The 25,648-nt window shown below is 42.7% G+C and overlaps 2 protein-coding genes across 3 annotated transcripts in view; both read left to right on the plus strand.

Annotated features, from left to right (window-relative positions):
* LOC116330558 (T-lymphoma invasion and metastasis-inducing protein 2) overlaps positions 1-14,977 on the plus strand; it is a 47,883-nt gene extending 32,906 nt beyond the window's left edge. The window contains exons 7-24 of one of the 2 annotated variants that reach the window (XM_031752908.2): positions 720-905; positions 998-1,141; positions 3,659-3,724; positions 3,912-3,990; positions 4,126-4,215; positions 4,452-4,676; positions 4,897-4,991; positions 7,100-7,288; positions 7,964-8,032; positions 8,121-8,246; positions 8,774-8,882; positions 8,963-9,142; positions 9,238-9,356; positions 9,454-9,562; positions 9,647-9,705; positions 10,410-10,500; positions 10,604-10,691; positions 12,239-14,976. In XM_031752908.2, coding sequence (XP_031608768.1) covers positions 720-905; positions 998-1,141; positions 3,659-3,724; positions 3,912-3,990; positions 4,126-4,215; positions 4,452-4,676; positions 4,897-4,991; positions 7,100-7,288; positions 7,964-8,032; positions 8,121-8,246; positions 8,774-8,882; positions 8,963-9,142; positions 9,238-9,356; positions 9,454-9,562; positions 9,647-9,705; positions 10,410-10,500; positions 10,604-10,691; positions 12,239-12,797 — 2,583 coding nt within the window. In that variant the 3' untranslated portion in view covers positions 12,798-14,976. Of the gene's footprint in view, positions 1-719; positions 906-997; positions 1,142-3,658; positions 3,725-3,911; positions 3,991-4,125; positions 4,216-4,451; positions 4,677-4,896; positions 4,992-7,099; positions 7,289-7,963; positions 8,033-8,120; positions 8,247-8,773; positions 8,883-8,962; positions 9,143-9,237; positions 9,357-9,453; positions 9,563-9,646; positions 9,706-10,409; positions 10,501-10,603; positions 10,692-12,238 lie in introns of both variants that reach the window. The other variant, XM_039599091.1, reaches the window with a different exon arrangement.
* A 7,343-nt stretch (positions 14,978-22,320) lies between these two features.
* On the plus strand, positions 22,321-23,139 carry LOC116330553 (claudin-20-like). Its single transcript, XM_031752901.1, has one exon. It carries the CDS (start codon positions 22,321-22,323, stop codon positions 23,137-23,139), a length of 819 nt encoding a protein of 272 aa, XP_031608761.1.
* Positions 23,140-25,648: the final 2,509 nt, after the last annotated feature.

Raw genomic sequence — 25,648 nt, forward strand, 5'->3', positions numbered from 1 at the left:
TGCTCAGCATCAGTGTGAGTCAGTTAGGTTTCATCAGCATTGCTTCAAAGGACATCAGCTAACAGCTGTAAGAGGAGAACTGTCAGTAAATCTTAATGAACGTGCAGTTTTTGAGTCTGTGGAAGGACTTTGTCGTGTCACAGATTAGCTTCAGGCTGTTTTGGGGGTTTCTTTGTTCTTGTTGTTAATTTCCAGTGACAGTGATGTGCAGACAGAGAACGTATCATTTAGCAGCCTGCTAATCTTTCCTCTGAACTGTGAAACTGATCCCAGCAGTTTGAACTCCGAGATTAGAGGCTAATCTTCCTGCTCAACATTCAATTACACATTTACTGAAAGGGAGGGGAGGGCAAACAGAGGAGGAGAAGGAGAGCCTCGATTTATTGGAGAGAGTCCAGCAAGAGAAGAGGAAGGAGGGGAGGAGAGGAGATGGAAGGGAGGACAGGATGGAGGGATGAGGGCCAATGGGTGATAATCACACAGTAAGGGACAAAATAACTTCATCACAACAGAGACTGAAGCAGGAATTGACAACAGCAGCAGTCTGTCCCTCCCAGGAAATACACTTTACCAGATGAGTGAATGGAGAAAAGATGGCTTCTCTCAGCACCTCGCCATGACTCACTGACCATGTTTCATGGTGTTTATGGCCGTCTGATGAGTTATTATCATTTTTTTATACAGAAGCTGTGTTTATGTGTGACCCTGTGTGTGCTCAGATCCAGCAGTGGGAGCAGAATCTGGAGAAACTGAACCTGGATCTGTTCAGGCTCAGGTGTTACCTGTCCAGCCTGCAGGGCAGCGAGCTCCCAAACCCAAAGAGCCTCCTCGCCGTGGCCAGCAGGCCCTCCAAGAGCATGCTGGGACGCCTGGGAGTCTTCTCCGTGTCCTCCTTCCACGCTCTGGTAAGTAGAGGCTCAACGCTTCCCTTTTTTAAAAAAAGAAAGGAAGAAGGAAATTAAACCAGACGGTAAATCTGCCTCTCTGCCTCTCACAGGTGTGCAGCCGAGAAGAGGCGACACTGAGGCAGCGCTGCCGGTCTCTTTCAGGAGGAAACCGGAGGAGGGGTCTGCCGTCCTCCCTGAAGGTCCTGGATGATCTCAACAGGCGCAGCAGGAGTTGCAAGCACTCAGCTCACCAGGTATTACACTGCACCCTTCTCTTGTCCAGTTTAGTGCTGTAGTATGGTGAGAGGCAGCATGCACCCTTCTGAAAATAGCTTGAAAGGTGAAATATTCACATGGAGTCAGAGACAGGTTTAAGAAACGTTCTACTCTGAAGTCTTTTCACGTGGAGGAATAAAACCAGCTCGTCTGATTCAGGCTGAACTCGTCGTTCCTCTCTGCTCTCTAAAAACAGCCCAGAAGAAGTGTGCTGTCATCTGTCTTTACGAGGCTAAGTTTAGCCTCTCCTCAGTGCATCATCCAGCTGCAGTTCCCATCATGCACGGCTCTTGACAGTCCCTTCGTGATAAACAGTGGGTTATTTTTGGCCTCTGAGGGTCCGGAGGATAAATCTGTCAGCGCCACTTTGCTTTGGCTTGTATTCTTGCAATTCGGCCGAGCCGATACACACTCAGTGGAAAAACTGCCTCATAGTTTCATAGCTGCAGCGTCTGTAGGATCGCAGCACGTTACCTGCTCCCTCCTGCCCTTGAGCAAGGAACTGCGCAGGATGCTTCCAAGCAGTAACTCCCGCTCTGAGCTTCTGCTCTGTGGCCAAACATCTGTGGATACCTTGGTGAGGGGAATTCCAGCCACATGCTGCCGGCCGTTGTTCGACTGAGAGTCCTGCTCCAAGCTGAACGCCTAATCAGTCAGCTATTTATTTCATCTTACACAAAACCAACCAATCAGAGAGCTCAGAGGGCTTTTTGTATACCGTCGTGCTCTTGAAAGTCAGAATGATTCATTTCCAGCAACTTTTTATTACCATAATTCATTTTCCTTTTAAACGTAATGAACGTAGGGCGAAATAAAGTCAGCAGAGTAGATGTTTCTGTGCAGCTGGATCTCCATCCCAGTTCTGCTTTCAGATCGGATCTGATGCTGCAGGCTGTGGTTTCCGGGTGGAGCAGCTCCACTAGAGGACATGTGGAGGTGATTGCTGCTCGCTGTGTCGACTCTGCAGGAGATATACACTTACCGGAGCTCGTCGCCTCCACTTCACTGCCATGTCGGGGGGTGGGGGTCATTACTGTAAAATCCTTGATTCCTTCCAGAAAACAGAAGTTTTCGTACTGACGAGTGTTTCCTGGTTAATGTTGGTCTCCAGTCATCATGTGACTCACTGTGTCCAACCGTCCACTCAGACCACAGTCACGACTGCTGTAGATGTTTTAAGGCGGTGTCAAGGAAAGACATGTGAGTCCACGATGATGATGATGCCGATGTGTTCAGTGTCAGTCGGTGGTCCCAGACTCCAGGCAGGCTAATGGCGGCTGCACAAACCTGTAATTTCAGTGCAGCTCAACCTGCTCATTTTTTCCCATGATTCCCTGGGGCTAATTTAGGTTTTGATGCAGGACAGAATTAAACATCCCAAGTCTTTTATCATTTTTAATTAGGTTTAAATATAGGAGGGAGTATTTTTAGTTTGTCTTGAGTCATGACTGTGTGTGTGTGTGTTTGACTACAGCAGTACATTATGAGGACTTTGTAGAAAGCAGCTCACTGGTTAAAGATCATGACGTGTAAAGAAGTCGCGTCGCTCCTTTGAAGCACCGTCAGGAAACACTCGGGTGGATGTGAGCGACTCTGAAGTAGGAGTCACTGATCTTTTGCTGATCAAGCAAATATGCAACAAGTTATCGCTCAGAGAAAAGACGACTCAATCCGGAAAAGCTGGAAGATGATGTGACACCTTGTCCACATACTTCTGATATTGTGTTCAAAATTGTCACCCATCAAACTCGCCGAGGAGGAAAAGGAGGAGGAGGTGGGAGGAAGAGGAGGAGAAGGAGGACAGTTTGTTTAACTGCACAGCTTTTTGAGGGCAACCGGCTGCCTGCTGCTCCTTCTGAAGAGGAGGAGGTGGGAGGAGGAGGAGGAAGAGGAGGAGGTGATTGAGAATTAAAAGCTTCCAGGCTGTTTTATTCTGCCAGGATTTCTTTGTTCCTGAGAGTTAATCCATCACAGGAGGCAGGAGATGACTCCCACACCTCCTCTCCACATGACCTCCCCACCAAACCCCACCTCCTGTTGTCGCATGACCTCCACCTTCTTTCTTCTGCTCCCCTTTTAACCTCCTTCCTCCCCCTGTGTCTCCTCTGTATCCCGCTGTTCCTCTTTACCCTTTTGTCTCCATATTTCATCTCCTGTGATCTTTTCAGCCAATCAGAGCTCAGGATTCTTCACAAGCTTTTCTTATTTTCCGGTCCACCTCGTCGCTTTAAGTCCTGTGGAGAAAGTCTGAATTTTAAGAATCACCTGCCCATTAGTTTAATGATTTTATAGTTTTCTGCCTTTAAAGCTTAAGTTTATCTATGTTTTAATCAAATGTATTGATGATTTTACTGATCAGATCTTATAGAAGCTAATCGGTTATAATAACTGAAGGTAATTATAAACCTTGTAGGTCGCTCAGTTCTTTAAAACCTGTGCTGATGAGTTGAAAGTTTAATTTGAAGTAAAATTCTTCCTCTGTGTTTCTTCTGCAGAATCTGGACTGTGCTCCCAAACAGATGGAGGCAGCGCCCCCTGCCGGTCATAGTGCAGATCTGCAGGTGTGTTCACTGACTTACCCTACAACTTTTCTTTAATTTTTTTCTGCGGGCAGAACTCCTAACAGATATTATTTTGTATGTTATTTGGATGACTGCAGACTGAAATATGATGATAATTACTGGATTTGTATTCACATGATTCCTGCGAGGTCATTCTCCCGGCTCACTCTGCTGTGTGTGTTTTCAGTTGCGTGATGAGCAGCAGCTTCCAGCTGTCGGTGTTTTTACTCTGAACATCTGTCGACCTGACGGCCACAAAGACTTCGGTGAGAAAGAAAACCTTTGTGCATCACTGAATAAATAAAATTCGTACAAAAACATGACTGGTTTGTGTTCTGAGAGGATAAATAATAAGCATATTTACCTGTGTGTGATGTACTTCTTCTTCTGTGACTCTGCAGGTTTTGCGGTGACGGGTCACGTGGACGGAGCGGGAAAAAGTCATGTCTTCGTCAGCGAGGTGGACCCGCTGGGACTTTCATCCAGAGACGGTAAAACAGAGAACGGTTTCAGGTTTTATGTTGAGGGAGACGCTGCGTTTCGGACAGTTTGAGGCTTTGAAGGTGTCCAGCAGGGGGCGCTCGAGGCTCTGCTATCAGGCTGTCACCTGTGCAGCGCTACACCTGCAGAATGGGAAAAACCCTGTCTGTGTTTAGGATTTAATTTTTTTTTAGAAAGATTTAACAAACTTTAAAAGATGCAGCTTAATTTTTCTGTTTCCAATCAGGCCTCAGGGCCGGAGACGAGGTCCTGGCCGTGAACGGCGCTCCTGTGTCTGGTCTGGACCTGGACCTCCTGCAGAGTCTCTTCAGACACCAGAAGCTGCAGCTGCTGCTGAGGAGGGATGAGTCACCTGAGGCCGAAGAGCCTGCCGACCTCTGGCCCGACCACGCTGACCCCTTCCACCCCCGCTGCCAACCGCCGGCCACGAACATCCACACCTGGATCACAGGTACAGCAGAGACGCTCTGGTAACAACATCATAATGTTCAGACACATTTCACATTTATATCAAACCAATTTCCAGTTTTAAATATAAACTTAACCATTTTAGTCACAGCTGTTTTATCGATCAGATTCATTTACAGAAACCAGAATCAAAGGCTTTTATTGTGAAGGCCAGTTAAAGCAGCAGTAAAGATCACAGATCACATTTCTTCTTCATCTCACAGATTCCTCTGTCATCACGGATGCAGACAGCGTCCTGCCTCCCGTTTTCAATGACACTTCTGCTAGGACACCTCAGGACACCGAGCCCTCAGAGCAGGTGAGCTTCAGTCTGTGACAGTCTGAGAACATCTGGATTTTATTTAAATGGTTGTATGTTATTCATGACCAAGCCGCTTGTGTTTTGCTTTAATCGGCGATAACCCCATCATATGAAATCAGGAGGTTTTATGAGGATGTGATTGGTTTCCAAAGAAGGCAGCTCAGACTTACCTGCAGAAATCCTCCTGTGCCTCCTGGAGCTCCACCCCCCACCTCTGTGCACATGACCTTTGGTCAGCCTGATAATCCAGCTTACACAGTCAGGAGTGTTTGTAAAGTCAGAGCCGAGGGATTAACGCTTTTCCCTGGAGAAACACAACTTGTAGGTGTTGTTTGTGACCGCCTCTTCATTTCTGACGACGGCAGCAGAAGTATCAGGTGACCTCCAACCCCAGCTGATCCTCTTCGTCGTTGTTTCACTCCTTCGTCATGGGTGCTCTGTGCTGGGTACTGCCGATGGAGGAGGACTGGGAGACTCTGGAGGAAGAGGAGGAGGATGGAGGGGAGGTGTTCCCTGGGGTGGGGCTCCTGGAGCGGCTGCTGAGGCTCCTGGACGAGGTGGCAAGCTGCCTGGGCTGTTGGCGTCCTGCTGACGGCGTCGTCCTGCTGGTAAACGGGCTGCTGGTTGATGTAGAGCTGAAATTTGGTGTAGAGGAAATGATCACAAGTGTTTTCTGTGCTTTAGATTTTCTCAAGTGTGAGATGGTTGTACACACCACTATCACAGCGTTACGTGTACGGACGCCCACGGGAATATGTTGTACCTGCTCAGACAGAAAGTAGGACAATAAGAACATGTCCCCATCCGAGAGTATGTCAGCACAGGACAGTAATCCCGGCCTCAGATCTCCCGGGGCGGCTCAGAGTCAAACAGCTGCTCCTTCATGAAACAGTTTAGGTGCCTTAGGACTGACGAGGATCCTCCTGGAGGAACAGGAAACCTCTTGTTGAAACATCAAGACCCTGAAACACACGAATATTTGAGACTAATATTCCAATTAGTGAGATAAAATCAAATATAATCACCCTGAAAAAGCAGAGATAATTAATTGATTTAAAAATTAAGATAAAAACAAGTCCTGGAGCTCAAAAGTGAAGCTGTTAAAGGTTCTTCTTTTTACACAGCATCTTTTGATTCTTCACGAACTAATTGATTGTTCGAGTTAATAAAACGGTCACGCTGTGATCGTGCTAACCTAAAGATCTTCATCTTCAGTGTTTTTGGAGTCAAAGGTCAATCCCGCACTCTTGACCATCCAAAGACTCGTTGGTTTCTTTCAACTCGACTCCAAACAAACACCAGTTGCTGCTGTTTAAGCCTTTGATGCACTTGTGTGCACATTAATATCCCGGGTTTGATCATCTTCCAGTTCGTTATCTGCTCTGCTGAAACCTGGAAGTGTGTCTTTAGTTCTTCATCTAAACTGCTCCTCACCTCCTTGAATTGAACATGTTTGGGCAGTCTTTTCCCCACGTGTTCAGATCTCAGGGCGCTCCTCCTTCCTCGAGTTTAAAGTGCAGCGACGCTTCTTCACCGCTTATCAAAAGCTCTGCAGCTTCAGGGTGAGCGCATTGGAGCTCAGAATTCATCAGGCTGTCGGCGCTGCGTTAGAGGCTGGCAGCTCAGATTATGATGACGGATGAGGCAGCCGGTTAGTTAGCAACTTGTCCTCAGTCAGGGTCACAGCAGCAGCAGCAGCGCTCAGACTGGGAACAGGTTTGTGTTTGTCTGTCTGGATTTTGGTGTTTGTGTGTTTAACCTCATCTCTGGCTCAGCGGCCTCCCAGACCTCCCAAAAATCCACCCAACCTCCTGCTCCACTGATCCTCGTTCTCCTGACTCAGAGCCACAGTTCTCTCCGGTTTGTCACTCAAGTTTGAGTGTGAGTGGAACAAAAATCAGTTACTGGACTTCCACCTGGGATCCATCCATCTCCTTCTGCTCATCTAATTCAGGGTCATGTGGGAGCTGAAGAGTACCCCAGCTATAATAGGACCGGGGGGTGGGGTCTGTTTTCTGATTTTTCCTCTTTAATGTCAAGCATGTGAACAGTGGTGTTGTCCTCAATGATTTCATTGAGCTTTGGTTCCTGTGTTTCCCTTCCAGAACTTAGACCGGGTCTACTCGCTTTACCAGACCTTTCCAGAAGGCCAGACAGGAGACGGCGACAACCCCAAAAACCCGTACGGCAGAGAGGTCGGTCTGCAGCCGGTGAGCCCTACCCACCTAAGCGTGTGTCAGCGTCTGCGTAAGGTCATCCAGGAGCTGGTCGACACCGAGAAGTCCTATGTCAAGGTCAGAATACGACGGCAACAGTAGTACTACTGCGGTACTACTGCTAGTACATCTGATATGTTAATGGACGCGTTTTGACTCATTTTCAGATCCATGTTTTTATTCTTTGTCTCTATGAGAGCAGCTTTGCATGGTTCAATTCAAAATAATCCTTCCTTATCTTATTCTGGACCTTCAACCCTTTACCCTATCCTTTGTCTGAAACAAGCCGTTTTAGCTCCTCCCACTTACGTCTAGATTTCTTCTGATTGGCTGCCCCTGATATTACCATTTTGGGGATTTCCCCTCTCTGTGACATCATACTAAACCAGGAGTAGAAAAAACTGTGTGAAGCTCAGGTTTTTTATCAGTTTATTTATAGAATAAAATAAAACAGAAACTATTTTTTTATGTTAAAGTGATAAAGAAATCTATACTTATGATTTTACACACAATTTGTACAGTTTTAGTTTTAAATGGTTGTATATAATGGGTCCCTTACAAATATTAAAAGAATCTGCTATATTAATATTTTTGTCTTAATTAGAGTGTATGCTTAAACATCTTTATATCTTTAAACCTGTGTGTTTAAAACTACTGGAAAGATCTTAATATTTGATTAGAGCCGATAATTAAATTTGAAAAAAGAAATTAGACTTTGATTAATATATGAAAACTTTTTTGGTTCTGTTTCAGGATCTCGTCTGTCTGTTCGACATCTACCTGACCCCCCTGCAGAAGGAGACGTTCCTCAGTAAAGACGAGGTAAAAACGAGCCAACAGTAAGTGACAGTTGTGAAGTGAAGGTTGTAGTTGTAACTCTGACCGCAGTGTGTCTCTGTCGCTCTGTCAGATGGAGGCGCTGTTCGGCAGCCTGCCAGAGATGTTGGACTTTCAGAGAGTTTTTCTCCAAACGCTGGAGGAAAGAATCGCCACCTGTCCGAACTTCAGCAGCCTGGAAACCCCCGAGCAGTTCAAGGTGAAGGTCCATCAGCTGGTTCAGACAGATTTTATTTCCTTCATTTATGTTTTTATTTTATTCTTTTTGTTTTAGTTGTGCATGCATGCAAGTTTATTATTTAATTTAATTAAGCTCCAGTGATTTATTTGGGCCCTGTGATGTTTTACTTTTATGCATTTTTTTTTCCAATTTTTTATTTACTCCATTTCGGGTCCATTATTATTATTCTTATTTTATTTTTTACTTAGTTTTTTATTTTTATTTCTTTTAGTTATTTTTTAATAATTTATTTAATTACATTTTATACATAGTATATATTTTTTTGTATATTTTGTCTTTTCACAGTTTATCTTCTTTTTATTTTTTTGTACATTTTATTCATTTATGAACTCTATTTTTATTTATTTTAATCATATTTCTCCTTTTTAAATGTTTCAATATTTTAAATGCGGTTAAACAGAATTTTTATATTTTAATGAACAAAAGTTTTTTTTCGCTTGTTTGATGGGTTTAGTTTTTTCACACCTCATTTGTGTTTCCATCAGAAACTCCTCTTCCCATTGGGCGGATCATTTCTGTACTACGCCGATCACTTCAAGCTCTACAGTGGTTTCTGTGCGAATCACATCAAAGTCCAGAAAGTTCTGGAAAGAGGTGAAAACACAGTCTCAGCACTTTAAACTCCTTTAAGCAGCACTCCATTTAACCTTTAACCCTGACCACCTGTGACACAGCCAAAACAGATGCGGCCTTCAAACAGTTCCTGGAGGCCAGAAATCCAACCAATCAGCACTCGTCTTCCCTGGAGTCATACCTGATCAAACCTGTTCAGAGAGTCCTGAAGTATCCGCTGCTGCTCCGAGAGCTCGTGTCCCTGACAGATGCAGAGAGCCCCGAGCACGCACACCTGACAGGTAACCCAAACATACACCTGAGAGGTAACAGACCTCACAGTATTGTATTTAAACATGTTTTGTGACCAGCTGCACTTCCACTGTCATCCACTCAGAGGCGCTGCGAGCGATGGAAAAGGTGGCGAGTCACATCAACGAGATGCAGAAGATCTATGAAGATTATGGCTGCGTGTTCGACCAGCTGGCAGCAGAGCAGAGCGGAGCCGACAAACAGGTAAACACACTGACACACACACACACACACACACACACTTGAGCGTCACCTGTGTGCATCACATACCCTGAAGGGGTTTTTTTCCCTCCACCCTCAGGTGACGGAGATCTCGATGGGGGAGTTTCTGGTCCACTCGTCGGTGGTCTGGTTGAACCCACTGCCCTGTCTGGGTCGCCTGAGGAAGGAACCAGAGCTGACGCTGTTTGGTGGGTGAAGTCTCTTCTTCACACTTCTTTACCTGCACAGGTGATAACTGATGGAGAATAACACAAGTCTGTCTTTGTCCTCAGTGTTCAAACGAGCCGTCATCCTGGTTTACCGTGAGAACAGCAAACTGAAGAAGAAGATGGTGAGTCCACGTCTACTCTTCAACTCTTCATCATTTGTATAACTGAACACATTTGTATGTCTATTTATGCCAATGTAAACAAAAAAAATGCAGTGACAAAAAATTTAACAAAGTGTAAAAAAAAAAAAATGATAATAAAAATGCAAATTCTTTGGGGAGTCAAAATGTCTGAAAAATTAAAGTTTTGAGTGAACGTTAGTCAAATCTGTCAATTAAAAAGTAAAAAAAAATGTGTTATGTGTTAAAGAATATTTAAAAATATCAAAATAATGATCATAACAAAGATATAAATCCCATAAATGAAATCACTTAAAATTTCCTTTTCAACTATAATATTGTTGTTCTTTTCATTTTTTAATAAAGTTTTAAAAATGGGTTTTAAAAGAAAGATATAGGCCAAAAACATCTGTTTTTTAAGCCAAATATCAATAAAAATCAATTTGGCTTAATCTGTTTTTTCCTGTATTGGCAGTAATGGGCTTCCATACAACTGCTGGTTTCTATTAATTTCTTTAAAGATCATCTCAGAAAAACTTTAACCTGGTTCTGGAGAGATGATCTGCTTCTATGTCTTTACAAATGTAATCCTCGTCCTTGATTGGCTCCTCAGCTGTAAACACATCAACAACGTGATGTCACTGAATAAAAGAAAAAAAACACCTCCACCTGTTCTTGTTGTCAGTTTTAATGTTTTTTTCTCACAGACCTCGTCCCGATCAGCTGACCTTGACCCCTTCAGATTCCGCTGGTTAATCCCAGTTTCAGCGGTCCAGGTCAGACCGGCTAACATCACAGGTGAGTGACCAATCAGAGTGAGGTTTGTTATTGCAATGCTGGTGCAGCAGCTCTCCAGCAGGAGGCGCTGTGATGGTCTGAGCTCACTGTGCTGTGTGTGTAGGCTCTGAGGACCCATGTGTGTGGGAGCTGGTTCATAGTCGGTCTGAGGTGGAGGGACGACCAGAGACGGTGTTCCAGCTGTGCAGCAGGTACGGACAGCCAATTAAGCTTCCATTATTATCAAAAATTCTGGAAAAAGTAGTTGCAGATCAACTTACCACTTTTTTAGAAAAACATGAAATTTATGACAAATTTCAGTCAGGTTTCCGTAAAAGTCACTCAACAGAAACCGCATTACTTAAAGTCTCCAGTGACATTATGATGTCAGCTGACTCTGGAGCATCCTCAGTCATGGTTTTGTTGGACTTGACATCTGCCTTTGACACCATTGACCATACCATCCTGATTAACAGGCTCCGGGACATAGTCGGTGTGTCCGGTCTTGCTCTGGAGTGGTTTCGGTCGTACCTCTCCAACAGATCTTTTAGTGTTTTTGCGAATCGGTTTATGTCACATTCTAAGGATCTGACATGTGGGGTACCGCAGGGTTCAGTTCTGGGTCCTATTCTTTTCTTTTGTACATGTTACCTCTAGGACTTATAATTAGGCAGTTCCCTGAGGTGTCTTATCACTTCTATGCGGATGATATCCAGCTCTATTGCTCTTTTAAGCCGATGGAAGTCCATAAACTGTCCTCTTTAATTAATTGTTTAGCTTCCATTGAACAGTGGCTTGGTGACAACTACTTACAGTTGAACTCTGAGAAGTCAGAAACATTAATTATTGCCCCGACAACCAGATATCTCTAATCAAACAGCACCTTGGTTCTCTTGGCTCATCTGTTCACTTGAGCCTCAGGTACCTTGGTGTGATCTTTGATTCTGCCATGTCCCTAGAGCAACACTCTCGACAGTTAATTAGGAATTGCCTTTTTCAGCTAAGGAACATCTCCAAACTGCGAACTTTGCTGTCTAAATCTGAGTTAGAAATGGTTATTCATGCTTTTATTTCATCTCGCTTAGATTATTGTAACAGCCTTTTTCTTTGTTTGAGCAAAAGGAATCTTGAGCGTCTCCAGTTAGTCCAGAATGCTGCTGCAAGGCTTTTAACCAAGACACGAAAAAGAGAGCACATTACACCAGTGTTACGTTCATTACACTGGCTTCCAGTACATTTTAGAATTCATTTTAAAATCTTGGTACTGACTTTTAAAGCTTTGAATTGTGATGCCCCTGCCTACATTTCCGATCTTTTAGAACCCCACACTCCCTCTCGCAGCCTGAGATCTTCTAATCAAAGGCTGTTGGTCGTCCCACGAACTCGCTTTTAAGACTAGAGGTGATAGATCTTTTAGAGCGGTGGCCCCCAGGTTGTGGAATGCTCTCCTCCATCTTTACGTTGTCTTGATTGTATTTATTCTTTTAAAAAGCAGCTTAAGACTCATTTATTTAGATTGGCTTTTAATTAGATTTGTGCTGTATGTTTGATTATTAATGTATTTTAATGTATTTTATGTATTTCTGTCTTATATTACTGTGAAGCACTTTGTGGTTTTTATCCTGTGAAAAGTGCTATATAAATAAATTGAAATTGAATTGAAATTGAATCAAGTTCCTGTGGTGGTTCTCCATCACAATGGAGGTTCTCAGCTCTGTGCATGATGATGTTAAGCTTCAGCTCTGTGTTTGTATTTCAGCGGTTTGGAGACAAAGGCCAGCGTGCTGCGAGCCCTGCGCTCGCTCCTCAGAGACCGAGCTCCTGTGGGATCCCTGAGGAGGAGCAGGCTGTCTACGGCTGAGAGAAGCGCCTCCTGGAGGAGGAGGCAGCAGCGCTGCTCTGACGCCCAGAAGACAATTCCTCACCAGCTGGAGGAGAGCTGCAGGTCTGACGGCGTCCTGGGCGACACGTGCTCAGAGCCTCTGCTGCCAAGCCACGCCTCCAGCTCCAGTGCCGCTGCAGGGATGAGAGGGAGACTCTGCTCCCTGACTAGCGAGCTGGAGGCCCAGCTGCAGAGGCTCAACTTCAGAGAGGAGGAGGTGGAGCAAGGAGGGACATCTATAAGTGAGGAGGAGAAAAATAAGCGGAGCTCCAGCCTACGGCGAAGTCCTGGAGATCTGCAGGACCTCAGCAACCTGCTGGAGAGAGACTTCAGCGTTCAGAGCATGACCTCCATGATCAACGAGGACTGCTTCTATGACCCCCTGCTGGGGTTACCGACGACCGCCGCCATGCCTGCAGTGCAGGGACAAAGCTAACATGCTAAGACAAACAGGATGGTCACAATGCGGGGAGTCTAAATAAATCCAGACGATTGAGCTGGAAGTTTATCACACCTGCTCCGCAGACCTGAACATGGAGGTCCACGCTGACCAAAAGGTGCCATCTGACAAGGTTCGGGTCATTTTCGAGAGTGTGAAGCAGCTTCATTTCTCACACATGGCCTCCTGCAGGTCATCACAGGTCACTACACCAAAGGAAACGCTGACAGACTGACTGACCCTCTGAGAGGATCTTCATCTCTCCAACACTTGAACTGTTCTCAGTGAGACAGTGAGATAGCAGGACATGTGTCCAGCCCTCTGATTGGCTGCGAGATTCGTGACACTTAAACCTCCAACAAATTAAAAAGGTCTGGAGGTGGAATGATAACAAATTTTTGTACAAGAGGAAGTCATATCAGCCAATCTGGGATTTTTTTACTGATCTCTCTGATTCAGCATTAAAAGCTCACCAGGGATTTAATGGTAACAAAAATAAACAGCAGTCGAGCGTCACCAGAAAGTGAGAGAAAAGAGTCTGACAATAAAGTCCAAGAAAAATGGAAATGTTTAAAGAAAACATGTCACTGTGAAAGATCAGTTGATGTAAGTTCTTAAATTCCTAAAATTATTTTTTAATTTATTTTTTTGTTTTTTTTGTTTTTAGTCTCTAAAAGAAATTTGATTTGTTTGTATTTAAAAATAACATTTTATTCTCATAAAATTACAGGTTGATCTCTCAGAAATGTGACCTCTTTCGACAAAAGTGCATCTTTATTTTTTAAATATCAATATCATTGCCTTTTAACCTTTAAAATTACCATTATTTATGCAAAACAAACATTTGGCAAGCAGTTTTTAGTTTTTTCATTTCAATTTTTTTTTAGTAAATTATGACTTTTTCTATTAAATAATAAATAAAAGCATAAAGTGTTTTTTTTTCTTTCTGATTTTTTTTTTAATTTTACATTTTCTTTACATAAATTACTTCAGCTTTAAAATGATAAGTTTATGGTGTGCGCACAGTAAAACTTTATTCCATCAACATCTTTTTAAATATAACTTTCTCAAAAAATGATTTTATCATCAAACTAATGAAATTCCTGCATGAATTTCTGCCTGAAAAGTGTCTTTTTCTTTACACGAGTTTATAATAATTTGTCTTTTAAAATGTAAATTTATACCAAATTTTTCGACTTTATTCTCAAACCTTTTTCTCTGACAGAGGCTCTGATGTGAAACTGTAGACCCATCTCAGGCATCTCGCTAACAAAGCTCACAAACCTCAAAGAACAAACTGAATCATTTGTCTCAGAGACAAACTACAGACCTCACAAAAATTTCCAGAAACTGTGGAGCGTTCTTTTTAAAAATTCCTCGACAGAACATGGTGCTCAGTTCTTTTCACTTAACCAAGCATCTCTCTGAAGGGTCCAACCAGCTCTTCAGTTTCATCTCGTTAGCTAACAATGGACCGAACCAAATGTTGGACTTGCTGCCTGAACTCGGCGACAGCTGTCAAACTCATGTGTTGTAAATATTCTTGTGTGCAGCACTCATTTTGTAGTTTTCTGTCTAACAGAGAAACTTTCTTGACAAAAGCCGTTTCTGGTAAAAATCTGGAGCTGCTGGATCAAAGCCTTCAGTCGAGTTTTTATATTTATATATTTGTAATGTTTTGTGACGAAGCACTAGAGAGACACCAGTGTTTTTTTTTTTTATATTTGTGTTTTATATTTTCTAAAATGTTAAAGTATTTGGTAATTTATTTTCTTAAATATTTGTTAAAGGCAAATAAATGAAAAAAATATTTAATTAAAGACTTTTGATCTGAAATGTTCCTCCTATTGCTGCTTATTCAGTCTCTGGACAGAAAACTTCAAGGCTTGAACTGAACTGAAGCTGAACCCCCCCCCGGCGACCACCGGTTGCTAGGGGGCAGTTACCTGTGGTTAGCTGCAGTTAGCCGCGGTTTGCATAGATAGACTTTTCTCAAAACTCTCCCCAGCTGCTCACTGAGTAGCTGTAAAGCTGTGAGGGAGAAAACAGAAAAGATTCACTGAAGTGGATTTGTGATGCTGCAGAGCTCTGTGTGTGCACTGCTGAGTAAAGCTGAGATCCCTGTGCTCTCTGCAGGTTTCATTATTAACGTAAAGAGGTAATAAAATCTTATTCTTTCAGAATTTGTATGTGTCTTGGGCAGCTATCCTCTCCTGCCTCCAGTTCTCCACATTACACTCTGCCCTCCAACATTAAAACACTGACACCGTGTGCAGTGGTCCACAAGCTACAGACGCTCTACAGGCATACCTAAACCAGCAGACTCTTTCTTCTTGCCATGAAGTCGTGTTTCTTTCATGAACATTATCATTTCCTGTGATGATACTCAGATTTCCTCCTTTCACTCATTTCAGTCTGACTTCACCTTCAGGGAACAGGACGCTCAGCTCACTTTTGGATCGATAAATTAAATTTTTAAAAGCACCAGTGAAGGTAAAAACTGAGTGTGTGTGTATTTGTGTGTGTTGTCTCTTCAGCTCTTGTTGCCACAGTAACCGATGTAGAGAGGAGGAAGACAAGCCTTTAAAACATTCATTTATCAGCACAGCTCTCGAAGAAACACAAAATTGGCACATTTATCATAAATTTACAGCTTTTTAAAAAATCTGCATCTGTTTGGAGACTGAACATCTCAGCTTGTCTCACCAAATGACATCATTTCAAACCTTGAAGGCTTTAAACAGTCATTGCTCAGTTCACCTGTTAATGGTCACTGAGGAGCTGGAAGCTGGTCATGTGAGGATATTTCAGGCTCCGGTTGCCTAGGTGAACTTCTAACGTGTTTATTCACAGGTCGTATGTCAATCAGCAGTGTTTTTCACTCTTATTGGACGTCTCTTGAGTCGCTTCCCGGAAAGTTCATCACTAGTCCCACTTCATGTCAGCAGCATTTAGTTTGCCCGTAGTTGGTTAATGTCTTTGGTCTCTGACTCCAAATCACATAGCTTTAGAGCTGGGTATTGACAATCTAAGAGGGAGATAAGTTGTAGTGGTGGTGGCATTCTGTTTCAGCCCTACACTTGAAATCAGAGAGCTCTTTAAAACAACCTGTTTATTCACAAATGGTGTAGGCAGACTGCATGGTTACATGCTGGGTTCATCCACCTGTGGTACTGCCAGTCGAGCCAGTTGCTGCCTGTGTGGAAGGAGCTTCAATGACCACTCAAAGCAGTTTCAAGTCTACAAACCAAAATCTGCAACGCTACAGTAACAACAGACACTGGTGATGTTTTAATAGTTTTGTTTTGGTTGTATTTAAGAATTCTTCTTTGTGAACTGATGACAACAGGGAGTTGAGTCACAGGTAAGCATTTCTCCACCAGGTGGATGGATGAAGTAAGAGAAAATAAAGTACAACACGATAAGAGGGCGTCTCGGTGTCAATGTTTTTAACTTTGTGTAATCTACTGGGATATTCAGTATTAGTACTTCCCGACATAACACTCAAAAAGTGTGTGCTGCAGATGTTTCCATCTGCAGCACAGAGACAGAGTCAGGCTTCTGTTAATTACATTTAAGACTTTTAATCCCGACTGATGAACCTCTGAAGACCTGCAGAGACACTGAAAGAGCTGGGGGCCTGATGAAGCCCCGGAGTTTTTAACTTCACTCTCTGCTTTCATAGTCAGTGTGAGCAGCAGGACATTTAAACACACATATACATGACAGGGACTCACAGGATTTTAGCTCAAACCCTCACCATCCATTCGGAAAGCTTGAACACTTCGATGTCAGAAGCTGTAAGAAACTGCTGCTGGTGGGAGGGCTCTGTATTTGTTCCCTTGAATTTGAGACATTTTTACATACAGCTCTGTGTTAGTCCTGAGTTTAGTGTTCCCTATTGCCGTTGAGCTTTTTATATTTCTATTCCTTGGATCTTGTTTGATTCCCTTTTCGTGTCCAGCCTGTCCAAGTCTCATCTCCGTGCTTTGTTACCCTTTTCGTCTCCCCAGTTTTGTCCCCATGTCGTTCTGGTCTCTGTGTTTTTGTGGTTTTCCTGTCTTGTCTATGTCTTTAGTCCTGGTATTCATCTCTTCCTTTTCCTGCGATCGTCACTCTGTGTTTCATCCTTTTATGCCCTTCTAGGTAGATCGTGTTCAACTGTGCTCCCAGGTGTGTCCACTCTGTCCTAATGTTCTCGTGTCTATATACTTTCTGCATCTATATACATCTCCTGCATCTGGTCTTTGTTGTGTCCTCTGTCAGTGTATTTGCTCAGTGACTGTTTTTGCTTTTGTTTTCGTCACCTTTCTGCATAAAAATAAATCTGTGATTTTCTGTCTGTTAATCCTGCATCAGTTTTACTTGCCCAGTGTCTTTGCATTCAGGGGTTAAAATAGCCTTCACAATAACTACAGTTATGTGCAGAGTAATCTCTGGTGGGATGAGGTTGAGACGTTTTATTGATTGAATCAATAAGAGGAGGTAGGAGGAGGTCGGGGTGGATGAAGGGTTTACAGCCATCATGCACCATGTTTGCTGAACTGGAAAAGAGATGCCAGAAAAAGAAAAGAACCAGAAAACGTTTTCATAATGGTTCAGACAGTTTAACCATCAAGATATTAATTATTGATCCAAAAAATCTTTGTGAGCCAAAAAATCTACATCAGCCTTATAATTTTTACTTATTTAAGCTATCTGTCTTTGACTTAAATGTTTAACCTTCTGTAATACCATTAATTTTGCTTTGGGATAAATATTTACTGATATTTCACCAACAACACAGAACTACTGTGACATGGAAGAAAAAACATCTATTAGCATGTTTAGGCTGACTTTAAAGCAGAGCATTTCTAACGAAACTGAAATGAAGCTACTTTAATAATTAAATAAAACTATTAGAAAATTAATATCTTTAAATAAGGCAACAAAGTTTCTGTTAAATTCTGACTGACGTCCAGCGGCAGAGCACATCAAACATAAACCAGCAGCGTTCATGATGAAGGTCAGTCTAACACACACACACACACACACACACACACACACAGTCGTGTTTTTATATCCTTGTCAAGACATCTAAGTGAAATAATAATAATAATGATAATAATAATAATAATAATAACTTTATTTATAAAGTGCTTTCAAATAAAGTGCTGAACAGCTATCTGACGATAAATAAGACAAATAAATAAAAATACAGTTAAAAACTGATAAAACAAAAGAGAATAGCAATTAAAACTTTAGCCATAGAATTAAGACACGGAATAATGCTTTCCCCAGCAGCTAACTCTAACCATCAAAAATGAATGCCCAACCCTAACCCTCAGCCTAAACCTAACCATAACCTGACTGTAACCTTGACACTAAAACCACATTTTGAGTCTCAAATATGCCTTCAGGATTTTGGTCCCCATAAGGTCGGTTGGTTCCCACAAGTATAGTAAACTTCTAATTTTTGGTCCCCACAAAGATATTAATACACGTACACACTCACACACACACACACACACACACACACACACACGCTCACACACACTCTCAGGCTGCGTGTGTTGAGCGTAGATAAAGCACTTCATTTATATCCCCCTGACTGATGGCTGATGGAGCCTCGGGGGGGGTTGTTTCTGCCAGATGGTTTGATTCAGCTCCAAACTATTATCGCTGTGACTGAGGGGTCAAAGGTCAAACTGTCTACTTTAATGTGAAGCTAATTTCAGCTGTGTTGGGTGAAAGAATGAGGAATTGCGCGGCTCTGTGGATACTGAGGAGAAGTCAAAGGAAATCCTTCCACTCTTCTTCATTCTTTCTCCTCCTCATCGAGTCAGGTCACATCAGCAGAGTGTGAAGCAAAAATATCCACCCACACTGCTGAGCTCACACAGATTTATCACGTTTCTCCATCAGAGAAACAAACCACTGAGAAATCAAAAAGATGTTCCTGAATGAAAAAGGCAGAATGAAAACGGATCATTTATTTATTTATATTCATTCCCAAGTTATTACTGGGAACATTTTTATTTAGGCTGCTTTATGCCATAAACACACACTGATGTCAGTGTGTGTTTTCATACAGAAATCAGTACATTAATTTTAAAAATATAAAACAAATAATTTACAAAATGTAAATTTCAGGTGCATAAAAAGAAAAATCAATTAAATTTTATATAAAGTCCTTGACCATCCAGGTCGCCACAGTCTTGTCTCATCACAGAGGCCTCTTCAGGTCTAAAAGCAGCGTGGATTCCCGGGTGTTTCACCCCTGCTGGAGGCCATCTCCACGGAGGTGGTGCTGAAGATCGTTGACCCACAAATCATCACAAGGTGTGAAAATTTTAACAATAACCTTGATTATGATAAATACAAACTGATTTTTTTAAAGTTAAAGAAGCAAAGAAAAAAATAAATAATTTAAAATATTTTTTAATAAAAAGTAAATAAATAAAACCGTAAAACCAAATTTAAACTCTCCCCATCCAAACATGTCATAGAGACAAATGGCTCTTTAAATAAAATAACATAAAAATAATTTAAAATAAAGAAAATGCTTCTTTTTAATGAAACAAAAGAATTTACAAAAAGCTGCACAAAGAAAAAATACATAAATAAAATTAATAAAATGTGAGAATTATTAAATGTAAAATACAAAAGATAAAAATAAAATTAAAGACAAAAATAAAGAAATTAAATAAGTAGAAAAGAGAGAAAACAAATCTGCTCGTCAGTATTCAGACTTCCTGAACAACAGCAGAAAAACATGGAATTAAAAGAAAAACCTTAAAGGACAGAAAAGCAGCTTCTCAGTTTGTCCTCTGCAGCGTTCAGACATTCAGGCCCGCGGGCGGCCACTCAACCCTCCAGAGACCCGCCTCTAATAGCCCACCGCCTGGTTTCACATCGCTGAGCGACACGGCAAGCGGCTGGATGTTAAAACAGGCTGTTCAGCATGTGCACGAACACAGAACAAGAGACCCAAACACTGCAGGAGGCTCGAAACACTTGATGTAAAGGAGCAGAACACTCCGAGGATCAAACAGCACAAATAAATGATCAAGAAAACACCAAACAGCTTCTGAAATATGAGGATGTGCAAGTAACGTGCAAAGACACAAACATGCCCTCTCACAATTACCTCAACATTTATAGATCAGTCATCAGAGATCTGGGTCGACCGTATAGACGTTCATTAATAAACTGGACTGCTGGGAAATCTGTCGGTGCATTCAAGGACACTCCCACATCTAAGATTTAATGTCATAAAATGCAGGAAATAACCAAATCTTTACCGACAACAGCCCATAGGAAAGCATGACAGTGTTTCTGATTCAGTCAAACATGAATCACAGAATAAAAAGTGTTTCCCACTCAGGACAATAAACACCTCTACAGAGAAAATACAGCTCAGCGCTGCAGTGCAAGAGCCTACATTTATTATTATTGTTGTTCTTATTATTATTATTAGTACTAACAGTATTATGTCACATGAAAGGAGTTGGCCTTCATCTGTTACTTTTGTAATGTGACCTTAACCTGTATCAGTTTTACTGACATCATTTGTTTATTAGCATTGTGCCTCTGTCTGTTTTATATTTTTAATATTTCAATATTTTATTTTAAAGTTTCACACTCTCCTTTAAAAAACACATGATTTATGTATGATATTAAATTATTAAGTGAATTTTTTTTAAACTGGGCAAATTAAGTATATAATAAATATAAATAAATCTGAAATTATGGAAATACAATAAATTAAATGAATATGTGGCCGAGCCAAGCAGCTCTGTACAGAGTGAATGAATATTTTTACACGAGTTCCTTAAACAGACGTTTACAAAAAGAGATTAAATTATTCTTTTATCACTTTATTAAAATGATTCCGTAGATTTAGTTCTTTTCCAACCACAATTAGATCCCAAAAAAAACTGCAAAGAAAAATGAACACATTGTGTTAATGTCACCAAATATTAAATATTCAACACGGAAAGCCTGAGTAGGCGAGGTCACCTGTGTCACCTGCCGTCGTCGGTGATGATGTCACAGCGGCTCATGTTCCGAAGGCCGGGTTTGGGCCAGGGAGCAGAAATGTGCCCACATCAACACCGCAGCACCTTGCCGTGTGACTGTGGTGATGACATCACCTCTGCGGTTCTCTGGTGGGAAACGCAGTCGACTCTATTGTGTTTTTATCCATTTCTACTGTTTCTGTATCAACAGAACAACATTAATTACGCGGCGATGATGGCGGCAGTGATGCTAGTGTGTCTTTAAACTTGTGTTTTCCCACCGGCTGCAGAAACCCGACATATGTTTACAGGAAGCCGGTCGTGTCTGTGCAGGTCTGAGCTGATAAAGCCAGACTGAGGATTATGGTAATAACAGGCTGCCACCGACTGACTGACTACAGAACGGGTGGGCGGGCTGCAGACTCTTATCAGCGTGTTGCAGTGGGCGATTCTTCACGTGGTCACGTGACGGGCGACACCTCTGCTCACAATGCAGCCCCATAAAGAGAAACTGCTCCACGGTTTTATCTCCAAACCAGAGAAAATGACTCGATGCCGCAGCGTGATTGTTTTAAAAATGTGGCGTGTTCAAAAGCGAGGACTTGGACATCACATGTGATCGCTGATAATCAGTAATTACATTTACCTCCATGCTTATTGTCAGCGTCAGAGGGGGTGCCGTGTTTTTTCAAAAGCCTGCGAAGTCCCAAAAAACAAACTAAGACAAAAATGTAAAGAAAAGAAAGTGAAACAAACATTTTGAGGTAAAAATCAGACTTCGTGCAGTCAGCGGAGAATGTCTCAGCGGCGTTGTGGAGCTGACGCACCCCGCCATCAACTCATCAGATAAGAACGCCGCTCTGCGGCTCCTTCGGTCGAGCTGGTGACCTTCAGGTGATGGAGGCAGAAACACATTTCCTGGAGCAGACTTTTTTCAGAAGGACAGTTTCTTCTGCTCACAGTGAGATTGCGGAGAGGACGCCTGGTGTTTCCTTTCAGGACGCAGAATGGGTTGAAACTGTATGTACAGTTGCCAAGGAGACAGTAGGCAGAGGGGTAGTTAGAGGCTGTTTGCCAACACGCCCTCTGTTTTCATTCACGCTGCTTCCCCGCTTCATCTCCAGCAGTCACTTGAGGAGACGCTGGCAGAGCCTGACACAGGTGAACTTTTCAGAGGAGAACTCCTGTTCGTGTTCCGGTGCTTACGCCATCCAGGAGACAACTTCACTCCACCAGAGTTCCGAGTTTCTGCTCTGTGTCTTTGCAGAGGGAGCGCTGCTGCAGCTTTAAAGGGACATAATTGAGTGTCAGTGATCACCACATCAGCTAATGCAGGCAATCATCGAGCTCGCCCCCCAAACAGAGACACAGATTCCCATCAGCAGCCTCAGCTGTGCGCCCGTCACGCTCCCACGCTCACTTCAATTCTCATTTCTCTTCTGGTTGCAGCTCGCTGGAGCCTGAGCTGAGGAATTATCTGCTGTCAGGACCTGCCCGGGACGGAGGTGGGGGGGCAAGCCATGCTGTCCGCCGCTGTTCAGATCCTGGCGTTCGCCTTGGCACTCCTGGGCGTCCTCGGTACTGTCGTGGCCACCCTGATGCCCAACTGGAAGGTGAGCATCAATGTGTGGACCAGCATCATGACCCCGATATCGCAGATGCAGGGACTGTGGATGGACTGCGTGTGGTACAGCTCCGGCATCTTCAGCTGTACCATGAAGAACTCGGTGCTGTCGCTGCCGCCGCACCTGCAGGCCGCACGGGCCGGCATGGTCCTGTCCTGCGTAGTAGCGCTGTTCGGACTCTGTCTCGCTACTTTGGGGCTCAAATGTACTCGCTGGGGGGGCAGCCACCGAGCAAAGGGGCACACAGCCATCGCTGCAGGGGGTTGCTTCATCCTGGCCAGCCTCCTCTGCCTCATCCCTGCGTCCTGGTTCACCAACGAAGTCATCACTGCCTTCCTGACCACAGACCTGCCGGACAGCAGTAAATATCAGCCCGGCGGAGCTCTGTGCATCACGTTCATCTCTGCTGGATTCCTCCTGGCCGGGGGGGTCATTTTTTGTTTGTCGTGTCCCGGGAAGAGAACGAGACGGCCAGATCGCGCTTCCCCCGCCAACCCCGACAGATTCACGCTGCACCCAGATGAGCGGAGGAGGCAGGGGCTGCAAGCTGAACGCAATCAGCCGAAAAACAGAAAGAAGACGGTCCAGCTGCAGGTGGACACCGTGAAGCGGGAGAAACCCACACCATGCAAGGGGCAAGAGCTCCACTCGTCTCCATCCAAACTCCCTCAAACAGACATCAAGGACAGCTACAGCCTGCAGGAGTACGTCTGAAGCTTGCGGCTGTGCTGAAACGTGGAGCTGAAGCTGAAGCTGAAGCGCTCTGGCTTGTCTGGAGGGGGAGGTGTGTGTGAATGGGAATAATTACCAAATGTTGGAAATGACAGATTGTGGGTTGAGTCGAACGTCTCAGCAGCAGAGAGAAAAAATCTGCAGACTGTAAATCCTTTAAAAACTGCCTGCCACAGCTTTCTGATACCAAAGGCCTAAAGGCAAAAATACAGAACCTGCTGATTATGAAAAAAAAAAAAAAACAGACATTCAAGCTGTGACTGAAATGGAAAAGCCATCATTTGACTTCATTTTCCAGCTGCAGCTGCAGTCTGCCTTCATACACTCAGCCATGCACTAACAGGGCCGGCCCAAAGCTTTCTGGGGCCGTGACAGGACTTTAAAAGCCAAACCCCCACCACACACACACCAAACACCACATTACACTTCAGAAAGACATGTTGGCCATACATTTTAATAATACTGTGTAGATGATGTTTATGTGATGTTCAGAAACATCATCGGATTGTGAAACAAAAATTATAAAATAATGTCAAAAAGTTGAAAAAAAAAACTGTTTGTTTCAGCACATCCAGCTGATGCTGTTAGTTTGGCAGATTTAAACTGAACCCTGACCTCAGAGTGAGGCTCAAAGTCACCTGTCACTTCATACTGTGAAGTCTAAGTCGTTCATACTGCTCTCCATATCACACGAAGTGATAATTGTTGGTGATCAAAGTTAAGAGCCAACAACATCAAATTGACACATTTTCCCGCTGCGGTGCTGCATGTTCCTAAAAAACAGAAATAAAAAAAGCTTTAAGCAGCTTCATCACCAAAGCAACAGCTCCGCCTGTTTGTCACTGTTTGTTCAGTGTGAATGAAACACGCCGAGTGCTTTCAGATCCAAGACATCCACATTTAAAAAACAAGAGTAAGAACAGGACTGGATCATCTGCAGCTAGTTTTCAGTGATATCCAGTAAACAGGCTGATTCCAAATCAGCTGTTTGTTATCACAAAAAATACTTTGACGAGTCCAAATGATTCTATCAATGTTTTTATAATTACAGAGAAAGTAAAGTGTCACAAAGGGCTGAACTTTTAGTCACAGAATATGACAACTGTGGAACATATGAAGGGAACTTTAAAACATCTTAAAACATCTAAACACAGCTGAACAAACTTGATGAATTTTGCTACTTTGCATATTTTTGAGCTCCTCGACGTTCAAACCCAGAACATCTGTAATTTAATTTAATGTAACTCTTTTTATCCACTTCACTCATTTTTTCTTGGTTACACAGAAACTTTCTTCCATGTATATCATTGCATAAAACGCAGCAACAATATTCATTTTAATATTTTGTCAGTAGCATTTTTGCTAATCACTGTGTGCGATAATTGCTTCATACCAGCTGCTAAGCTAAGTATGCTAAAGAAGCTGACTGTGGGCTGTTTTGCTTGATAAGAGCACAGCCGTAAACCACAATGAAATCTGCCACAGAACATTAGCAGCATTAGCAACATTAGCAGCAGTCGACTCACCTAACCTAACGAGAAATTAGCAAATAACAGCATGTTAGCTGATGGTTCAGACAAAATTTCTTTTATTGTTTTTGTTTTGTTTTGTTTCCTCTTTTTTTCTTTTTTAACACAAGGAGATGGTGAGTTTTAAAAAAAAATGTATGTCATAGCTCATCCTGCTTATGGTCCATCATAGTTCACAGATTATTGTCTGTAACATTAAAAAGCATCACTTTGGGCACAATTTCTGAAAAGACCCATTAACTGATAACTGTGTGCAAGTTTCATTAAATCTTATCAAAACTGTAGAAGACGTAGGAATCGCTGTGAGTTCTGGAGATAGATGCTTCACCATAGCACGAGCTCACTGGTCCTTCAGCCGGATGAGCTAAAGAACAATTTTAAAAACTATGTGGTGAGAATAAAATTATTAAACAAGTTTATTTAAAAAAAAATGTTGCCTAAATAATATTTTTTTTAGTTTATTTGTATTTTTCATCTAATTATTTGAAACTTTTGAGTTGATTTAATCTGTAATGCACAAAAAAAGCTGCCTTACTTCATGAGAAATATCCTGTGACTCACAGCAAATCTTTCTGCGAGGATTAGCGACACCAGTAAAATGAAGTGTTAAAGCACTGCTTTCAGTGTCTTAGATCCAAAAGGAAAAAATCAGGTGCATAGTTTCATCTGGTCGTGTGCCCCCTGCTGGTCAGAGGCTGTGGTTTCAGATTGAGTTCATGCTGTCAGTGATTCAGTTGCTGTTTAAAGTTAGTGAACAATGCTGTTGAACAAATTGTGCCTGAAGCAATAAAAACAATGACGAGCTTGTTGATTTCAGTGCGTTTGTAGATTTGAAGTCCAGATCCAAAGCATCTACCCAACAACATCCACTCCACCTTTTCCTGATGTTTTGGGGGGAGGTGAGAGGTGCACAGCAGCATGGAGAGAGGTAATGATGCTCTTTGCTTTCCCATTATCCTCTC

Source organism: Oreochromis aureus, linkage group 15 (genome assembly GCF_013358895.1).
Source record: "Oreochromis aureus strain Israel breed Guangdong linkage group 15, ZZ_aureus, whole genome shotgun sequence".
NCBI classification, from domain to species: Eukaryota; Metazoa; Chordata; class Actinopteri; order Cichliformes; family Cichlidae; genus Oreochromis; species Oreochromis aureus.